This window comes from Lactuca saligna, chromosome 3 (assembly GCF_052625555.1).
Source record: "Lactuca saligna cultivar CGN05327 chromosome 3, ASM5262555v1, whole genome shotgun sequence".
Taxonomy (NCBI): Eukaryota; Viridiplantae; Streptophyta; class Magnoliopsida; order Asterales; family Asteraceae; genus Lactuca; species Lactuca saligna.
Genome location: NC_136419.1, coordinates 174,971,454 through 174,981,502, shown reverse-complemented (window position 1 = coordinate 174,981,502; position 10,049 = coordinate 174,971,454). Strand labels below are relative to the sequence as shown.

Here is a 10,049-nt window from a genome sequence, read left to right as displayed (position 1 = left end):
TATAAAATCAAAATTTTATTTTATTGCGGGAAAATTTGTTCTTACAATGCAATTCATTGAAAAACTATGCTAATACATATTTCTTAGCACTCTTATTCTAACTCTAAGTAGTAGCTCAAGAATCTAATCTTCAAGTAATGCGATCAAATCCATTTCTTCACGATTAGATTCCGCTCACTTCTTCCCTTAAGCTTCCTCTCTTTTCTTCAATTCTACAAAACATCAAATGTAATCTTATCACATCATGTATTAAGAATCTTGAATAGGAACTTAAAAGAGTTAGTTAATGGATTTTACCTAAATTAGAGCCATACATTTTGACTCTCCCATCTCTTAGATCTCTTAGGTAAATAGGGCAGCTTCGTCTCCAATGCCCCTTCTCTTGGTAATAAAAGCAAATGGATTCCTTTGGAATGGCACATGGAATTATCTCAAAATCTACATTTTCTGGATCTCCAATGTCACCATTTTTAATATCCATTGAAGTTTGGGAGTTTGATTTACCAGACAAAATTGCTCGACCAGCTCGCCAAATCATTTCTGATTCAGAAGCTATAAGCAAATAGGTCAAATCAATGAGGGTCACGTCATGATCCATCATATAGTACTCTCTTGCAAACTCACTGTATGATTCAGGAAGTGACTGAAGAACCCAATCAACAGCCAACTTGCCTGAAATCTTGACACCCAACATCCTTAACCTTTCAATGTGTGACTTCATCTCTAATACATGTACACTCACAAGTTTCCCATGTTTACTTGCCAAAAGGGCTTGAGTGAGCTTGAACTTTTAAAGCCTTCGAACTTGTGGGTTAGGGAGAATAATTGGAGGAGGTGGAGGAAGGGAAGCATGATCTCTTGTTCCTCGATCGAATCGTGGAATATCATCTTTATGTGGAATGCTTGTTCCACGGGATTTGGGAAGACCATAGTTGTCGTACTTTGACATCTACAAAATGGGAGAAAACAAATTCTAGTTAGTTGATAGATTGAGTCCTTAATAAATCACCCAAATGAGATATTAAGGCTAGGACCCAACACAATACGCTACAACCTAGAAGAGGGATGCCATAATCTAGTTGAAAAATATTTGAAGGTAAGTGAATGATGATTCACTAATTTCCACCATTAAAAATGAAAAAAGAAATTTAAGTTTTAAGATTATGAAAACTCCTAGATCCTTTGAGATTCATTGAACCTTTTCAATGGCATGTTTAAATCTCGATATGCCCCTCTAGTTTGTGGCTGGGATACCGAGGATCACAAAGCGGGTGTGAATAACCATGCAAACTTACATGGTGCCCCCACATGTTATAGTCACCTATTCGATGTGCCGGTAAACCACACACGCTCCACCGAACTATGATAAACATTAAGTCACCCTTTGATACCTTTGCTTAGAACCATTTAGTGTGCCGGTAAACCACACACGCTCCACTAACGTCTTCGCAAGGGCACAAAGTGTAATTTCATGGACTTGCATCAATTCACTTTTTCCTAAAGTAACTAAGATTGGGAATTTGTAAAACATTTAGTTACTTTTGTACTTCATTATACTTATAATGGAAGGTTTTGTCCTATCCTACCCGTTCGGCTAACGACCCTCCACTAGTCAAGAGTGCGGTGGGTAAGAGTGGATACCCATTCAATCGCCATTTTATAGGCAATTTCCTTAAACACCCCTTATAGACCAACTTCGTGAATGAGGCCTACTAACGGTAAGACTAACTTTTACTTATACATATATATAATGTTAGACTTTTAATGTTATATATAGTATAGGGTGTATTTTACACTTTTAAAATACTATGTGGTCAAATTTAACAATTATACTTTTAATTCAATTAAATTGTAAACCAAAACTTTATGGATTTATTAAACCTCTTTTAATTATACACTTTAATTAATCAATAAAACCATAAGGGTATTATTTGAACTTTTCAAAACAATACTAGGGTTTTAGAATTTAACATTTGTAAATTAAACTTTTAATCAACTTTTAAATTCCAAAACTTGAGGGCAAGTTTTGAAACATTTCAAAACATTAGGGTTTTAACTATTTAAATTTCAAAACCAAAACTATTAAGTTCAAATTTAAACTATAAAACCTACATGGGCATAATTGAAACTTTTTCATAACACAAGGATCAAATAACAAATAATATAAATTAAACAATTAATTTCATCATTATCTATATTTGACTTAATTTTAATTTCTTTCAAAACAAGTTACCCAATTAATACAAATAATCAAACTTTATCATATAAGGAAGTTATTATCCAATCAATTGGTAATTATCTTTTGTTTAATCAAGGATATACTCACAAATATGAATAAAATCGAATTTTATCATAAAAATACGTTTTTGGTATTAATCCTTCAGCAAAACAGCAAGAAATCTCGATATTCCCTCTGTCCGACGCTCCGACTCGCCGAGTCACACATTGGAACTCATCGAGTAGGGTAGACTCGCCGAGTCCATGTAGTGACTCGCTGAGTCAGTTCGAACAGAAGGCCAGAATTCGATTTTTGCAACTTGAACAAACATACAAGGCATCAATACAATAGAAACCAATCATGACTCAGATACCACTGATGGGTTTTGGCCATAAGAACATCCTATGTGCTCATACAAACCCTAATGCATGGATCTAGGTTTCTCTATTTTACATGCAATTCATCCAAGACTATAAACCCTAATTCTAGCATATGATAATCGATATTAACATAATAATGGGTTTAAGATATTGCCTTGATTGTTATGTAGCAATAACAATCTCAAATCCTTCTTGTATTGACTTTAGAAAGCTTAGAGTCACAAATGTCACTCCTCTAATGGTTCACAAACACCAAGAGCAAGAGGATGAAGAAGAGAATAGAAGGAGGTTGCCCAAAACGTGTGGAAACCCTAACCAATTAGTTCACCACGTTTTTTGGGGCTTAAGGTTCATTTAAATAGAGAGACTATTAGGGTTATCTAACAAGGAAACCCTAATTTGGATGCTTAAGCCCTAAGCAACCCATGGACTCCTTCCTTAACAAGCCTTGGACGATTTCTAATGGGTTTCCCCATATATTTCGTCCAACCTTATATTATAAGGTAATTCATAGCCCAATTTCAATTATCTTATAATTACAATTCCAGTCCCTTAAGTTTAATTAATCTCTTTTAGCCACAAACTTAATTCTTATTAATTCTTGACTAATATTAATTAAACAATATGATTTCTCCTTTAATATATTATTCTCATAATATATTAATAAATCATATTTAATCCTTTCTCTCCATAATTCATCCTATCAAGTTGCTTTGGTGAAGGCAACCCAAAAGGACCATGCACCATCGGGTCAAGTATATACCAAAATAGTTATGGACTTAGACACTAATCCAACAATTTTGGGGTTTACTTACTGGCTCCGGCTGATCGTACACCCTACATCCTCCTTTATTTATTTTGAAAACCAATTTCTTAAAACATTTTTGAAAACCTTTCCTTGGTTTGAGACTGGATTCACACGAATGTTCCTCCAATTCACTCAAACCAAGGCTCTGATACCAACCTGTAACATCCAAATTTTCAAACCAATTTAAACTTTTTAAACATATCAAGTTCATCAAAACAGTACAACTTTGTTTTCAAAATATATTGATTATCAGAGTTTTTCCCAGAAACATAAGCATAATAGGAGGGGCTGTACGATCATGCATTCACCTTGCCGCGATCCTATGATGTACCTGAAACAATAAGCTGAAACTGTAAGCCCGAAAGCTTAGTGAGTTACCCCTAAAATACCGATACACAAACAGTCCACATAGCAATATCAACATTAGCATATAATATCAATAAAACAGAACAACATATACTGGGTCTACAGCTTAACAAGCTGGACTACCCCTGGGACATTAGTACGAGTCTGGAATGCCTACCGGGACCTCAGATCGTATCTGGAATGCCATCGATCCCTCAGTACGAGTCTGTAATGCCTACCGGGCCCTCAGCTCGTATCTCGAATGCTCCCGAGTCCTCAGTATGAGTCTGGAATGCCTACCGGGCCCTCAACTCATATCTAGAATACTCTAGGGTTTGTTGGCTACCATACGGAGTAGTACAACCTTAACCCATCCCACATAACATGTCGACATGTAACAGATAAATGCACATACAGGTAATCAATCAGTATCACAAGCAGTGCTACAGATCTACCCGACTAGCATATCAACTGGCATACATTACTAACTCAACTCAACATATCAACAACTACTAGGTTATCAAAATCCAATGGGTCGACCTTGGTGCCTTAGACCCCTTAGTATAGTGAGGATAACTCACCTCGTAGATGTCAGCTTGGTAAATAATCAAAGCTCTTTGATCACTTGTCAAAGGCTCCACCACCTATTACCATAATATGACATGCTCATAAGTCTCTATCCTCACAGGATAACTAACCTTGATCAAGGTCGAAGTCCTTAGTCAAGGTCAACAGTCCATGTTGACCTCAACTCGCCGAGTTTACTCGGCTACTCGCTGAGTCCTTTGAAGCACATCCAACTCGCCGAGTCATCGGGGTGACTCGTCGAGTTCCTTCGAATCTCGATCAAACCCTAAGGCCACCCGTCGAGTTCCTTCCTTGTAACTCGACGGATATACATGCAAACATGTCCTGGTTAAAACTTATCCGACTCGCCGAGTTGTTCTTCAACTCGTCGAGTCTTATGTCAATCTTCATCAGACTCGCCTAGTCGTTCGTCCAACTCGTTGATTCTAATGCACGACTTCATGTGACTCGCCGAGTTGGCTTTGCGACTCGTCGAGTCCCTTTAGTCATTTATCATGCATACAACTTTTAAGCCATGGTAAAGCCCCAAATTGTAGATCCAACTTCCTTAGGCCTGCTTATCACGTAAAGTTGCAAACTTTACGTGCATGCAAGGCTCCAATGACTCAAAAAGCCCAAACTATGCTTGAAATGGGGTTTTACACTTAGGGAGGGGCTCAAACTTGCCAAAGCTAAGAACTTTATGGTCCTTCAATCTATAGGGAGTTCAGATCTGAAGTTACAACTTCAGATCTTGGCTCATACTCCAGGAAATGACTTTATAACCCAACCAAGAACCTTAATCTCCAACCAAGGAGGTCTAGAACGAAATAGAAAGGAGGATAACAGCTTGATACCTTCCCAAGAGATGACAACTGGAGTAGATCCGGATTTTCCCTAAGCTCCTTGCTTCAAACCACTTGCTTCCCAAGCTCTTTTCACCAAATCCTCTTCCAAGGCTTCAAACACACAATGGGCACACACACATATTAGGGTTTGTTAAGAGACTGCAAAGAGGCTGAAAGAGGTTTGTGTTCCCTTAAATAGGGTGTACAACCCCGAGATTTAGGGTTTCAGCTGCCAGCTCCTACTCGCCGAGTCCTAATATGGACTCGTCGAGTAGGTTACTTAACCCGTGATCCTTCCTGCTACTACTCGACGAGTAGATCAACCAACTCGTTGAGTGGGCTTAACCCAATAGCTCATATTTAGACAATACTTGAGAATCAGGGCGTTACAGAAATACGCATTTGAAAACTAGCAACCCAAATATATATATATATATATATATATATATATATATATATATATATATATATATATATATATATATATATATATATATATTATTTCATGAGTAGTGTTAATTATTATTATTTCAAAGACATAAAAAAATATTTTACTAAAACATATTTTTTATACGAAAATGTATTTTTAAAAACATAAAAAAATATATATATTTTACGTTAAATAAATACATAAAAATACATACAAATTGTTTGTAAATTATTTTTATAATACGAACTAAAATACATTTCGTTTTATTTATAAAAAAAATATGTAAAAAAGTGTTTTTTTTTTAATTTATTTATTATTTAAATATTAACGTTTTCAATATTATATATGTTAGTTTTAGAATGCTCAACTGGTTAATGCTTTGGCAATAAAGAGGGGTGGAGGTTGTGAGTTTGAGCCTTCCCCACTTCCTTGAGTAGATTAATTCGTTTTTTCAAAGAAATTTCAAAAATGGTCCATGTGGTTTATCAAGTGTCATGAATTCAGTTTCTTTATATTTGAAAAGATGAAAATACCCTTAAAGATTCAGTTCCTAACGGTGTTAGTAAAAAGGACCCATTTTACAAGTTTTACAAACCAGAATGACTATTTACATCAAAAAAATTAACAAAGATTGAATTTTTGATTTTTAGCAAACCATAAAGATCATTTTTATAATTTTATCTTTTTTTTTTTTTTTTTTAATGGTGGATAAAATAGATTGGTGATGGAGGTTGGCAAACCATTCGAGCATTTTCAGTATTTTTAAAAGATATGTTCGAGTAATTTTGAAAATATATATATTATTAGGATATGATTTTGTTTTTAAAATTTTAAATCGAAGATGTTTTATCGATTATTAAAGAAACAAAATTTTGAAAAAGCCTAGAAATTTGCTACGTGTCGAGTAGCCTAGCTAGAGAGAGGACATATGATATTTTTAGGTTTTATTTAGGAAGAGGAGAATAGATATGTTGTAACATATATAACTATCTGATTTAAAAAAAAAAAAAAAAAAAAAAAAAAAAAAAAAAAAAAAAACGTTAATTTAAATAAAATTAAAATAATGATATTGAAACAAAACTTTAATTTAAATAAAATTATTAAAATACTTATAAGTTATAACCCGAGCAGGGAAGGCAGACCATCCCCCACATTCCCCTCTCCACCCAGTTCCTCCCCTCCTCCCCAGCCCTCGATATTCACACCTCCAAAGCTTGGTCACACCATGCCTAATTCAGAATCGCTTGCCGCCGACGGCGACCAAGCAACGCCGATTACAATCCCGTCGGAGTCCGAAGACCAGGTAGTTACGCCAGACCCGCTTCTGGGATCCGGATCATTCATAGATCCGAACAACGGAGGAGACCAGAATCAGAAGCAGAATGCCTCCAAGGAAACAGAGAACGCATCAGCAAACCCTGACTCCATTCATCTGAAATATACCCGGCCTTCATGGCTGCCGGAAAATTTTGAAATGATACTGCGAAAACGTACTTCTGGTGCCACCGAGGGCACCGTTGACAGGGTCGGTAATCAATTTATGTTCTTGTATACACAACTTTCATTTTTAGCTGCTTAATTTTAGAATCGTTAAATGTTAACCCTATATATTCATACAACATTCCTATCATGTATTCTAATTCTTCGTATGCTACCTATAGTTAGTTTAAGATTGATTTTTGGAAGGCTGTTTAAGTTGTTTAGAGCTTCTTATGGAAGAAAAGTGTATCAATTTAGATAATGTATAAAGGGAGAGGAGGCCAAATTTGAAAGAGAATTAGTATTTGCCCAACGAAGTTCAATATTCAGTAGAGATTTTGAAGTATAAAATCATAAACTAAATACCCTTTAAGATGCTATTTTCATGGTGCAAATTACTATGATTTGGTTGGATTTTACTAGTTAGTTAGTAATATATGAGGAGGACAAGTGTGTAACAAAAGATTTACCTTGTAATCAACTCAATAAGTGATATCTTATATAAATCTTTCACTTATATAATTCCACATTTATTTTAATAATCTATTTTCTTATAGTATCTTCTTATGTGTTTCTTGCAAATCTGATTATTTTGAACCCCCTAAATAATAAAAAAGTATATACTTACTAATGTTAAGTGCATATATCGGTACTTATAATTTATATAGGCTAAATGCAAGAAATTATAGTTTGAAAAATCTATCTGGTTCTGGCATTGAAAAATACATGTAACAGAATGACATTGCTATACTTGGATAGAGTTTTTAAAGACAATGCTTTATAAAAAGAAATGCAATTATGTTGCTATAATAAACAAATCAATGAAAGTACGTTGCTACTTTAATTTACTTGTTTAAAGCATCATACTCTAATTTCTTCTTATTGCTACACTATTCCTCCAATCTTCTTCTTATTAAGGCCTTGTACTTTGAAAATCTATCTAATTATAGCAAATGAAAATTATTTGTATCCGGATGAAATTGCTATAGTTTTTGAAATACAATGTTACAAAAAGAAATGAAAACACGATGCGACAACATCATACTTCCATTCTTTCTATTATAGTAGTGTACTTTAAACATTCTATCTGGTTATAGCGATGTCTGTCTAAATACAAATAGTTATCATTTCTTTCTATTACAGTAGTGTACTTTAAAACTATTTGTATTTAGACGATATCGCTATAACCGGATAGAATGTTTAAAGTACACTACTGTAAATCTGTAATAGAAAGAAATGAAAGTATGACACTATAAGTACATTGCTATATTTTTACATCTAAAAATATATATTTTTCATGTCAACTTCTTTTAGTACTATATCGCACCATCGGGTCAACGTTTGCGCTCCAAAAACGAAGTCCTCACCTTTCTTGAAACCGGAGCCAAGCGAAAGAAGACAACTCCAAGTACTCCAAATTCCGATGACGCGGTAAAACCTAACAACCTCATTATTTTATTATTTCATTTTTCATATTTTTATGTGATTTTATATTTTTCTATTAAATGATAAATGATATTGTTTTTTTTAAGGCATCTGAGGGTTCGGCGCCACGTAGTAAAAAGAAGACAAGCGCAAGGAAAAAAGTTCATGCTGCTTTCAGTTTTGATTTCCGGAATCCTCCGGAAAAAGTTAGTTGGTGTTTGACATATGCCACGGAGGATGTTTGGTCTCCTAGGATTGGTGATTGGGAACTACCGCTTGCCACTAAGCAAGAATGGGCCTCTGTATTCAATCATGTATGCCAAAGCTAAGCTGTTTGTTGGTAGTATTGTAGTAATAGACTTAGTGAAACGGGTAATGGTTTGTAATTTTTTGGTTTTTTTTTTTTTTTTTTGATGGATAATGAAAAAGGATTTAGAGTGATGTTGGTGGATTTAGCCTATGTGTTAGGCTATTTGGTGCTTTTTTAGGTTTTTTTGAAATTGAGTTTTATGGTGAAAAATGGAGGTGGTGGTGAAGTAGAAAATAGGGATGTGTCTTTGGACCGAATACCCGAACCGAAACCCGACCCGAATTCGGATCTATTAAGTTATTCGGGTCGGTTCTTGGGTATGTATTTTAGCCCAATTCGGGTCAGTTTACCCAAATTACACCTAATTCGGTTTTAGGCACCCGGATTGAAAACGTTTAATAATATGTTTTTTTCTTGAACTAGATGGAGTATTTCCTTATAGTTCATGATTGAGTTTTTTAGTTTATTTGAGTTATTCGGGCCATTTCAGTTCAAAAGAGTACCAAATTATTCGGGTTTATTTGGGTTATTCGGGTCATTTCGATTCAAACGAGTACCAAATTATTCGGGTTTATTTGGGTTATTCGGGTCATTTCGGTTCTAAAGCATATTGTACATATTATTTCGGTTTTTTCGGGTTAATAATTGAACTGAAACCTGTATTACCCGAACCGAATTGGTCCTGTATTAGTATAACCAGTCCGGGTTTGGGTTCCAACTTTTTATCTAATTTGGGTTTCAGGATATTCCAGTTTGGATCAGTTTTGGCCCGAATCACATCCCTAGTAGAAACAGTAAGTAAAAATTCTAAAACTTAGAAAGGTATCCACATGCATGGATCAGTTATATGCGATATTAGCTTACTTATCCTACATAAGCAAAGAAACTAACTCATCAAGTGTTACCCGACAACTACGTTGAATATTATCTAAATATGTGAAAACCAAATGTGTTCCTAAACCAATAGGATGTAACAGGTTTGTTGGAAACATGTTTTTCAACAAGTAGGTCGAGGGTTCAAAGTCTTTTGATGGACAAATGATATAAAATTAGGAGTAGGTTTAATGGGTGTTTGAGTAGTTGTTTTAATTTTTTTAATATATATAAAAATGTAAGTTGGTTGTTATTGTGGATTGGAAATAAAATATGTTGATAAGAATAATAAAGAACAGTGTCTATGATAACATACATTTTCCCCATACTTATAACTTTATTAATTGGCAATATACATAAAGATTG

The 10,049-nt window shown here is 34.6% G+C and overlaps 1 protein-coding gene across 1 annotated transcript; it reads left to right on the top strand.

Moving 5' to 3' along the window:
- Positions 1-6,732: 6,732 nt before the first annotated feature.
- On the top strand, positions 6,733-8,981 carry LOC145037506 (methyl-CpG-binding domain-containing protein 5-like). Its single transcript, XM_078986187.1, has 3 exons — positions 6,733-7,121; positions 8,390-8,506; positions 8,608-8,981. The coding sequence occupies exons 1-3, from the start codon at positions 6,822-6,824 to the stop codon at positions 8,827-8,829; spliced, it is 639 nt and encodes a 212-aa protein (XP_078842313.1). The 5' UTR covers positions 6,733-6,821; the 3' UTR covers positions 8,830-8,981.
- The last annotated feature ends 1,068 nt before the right edge of the window (positions 8,982-10,049 follow it).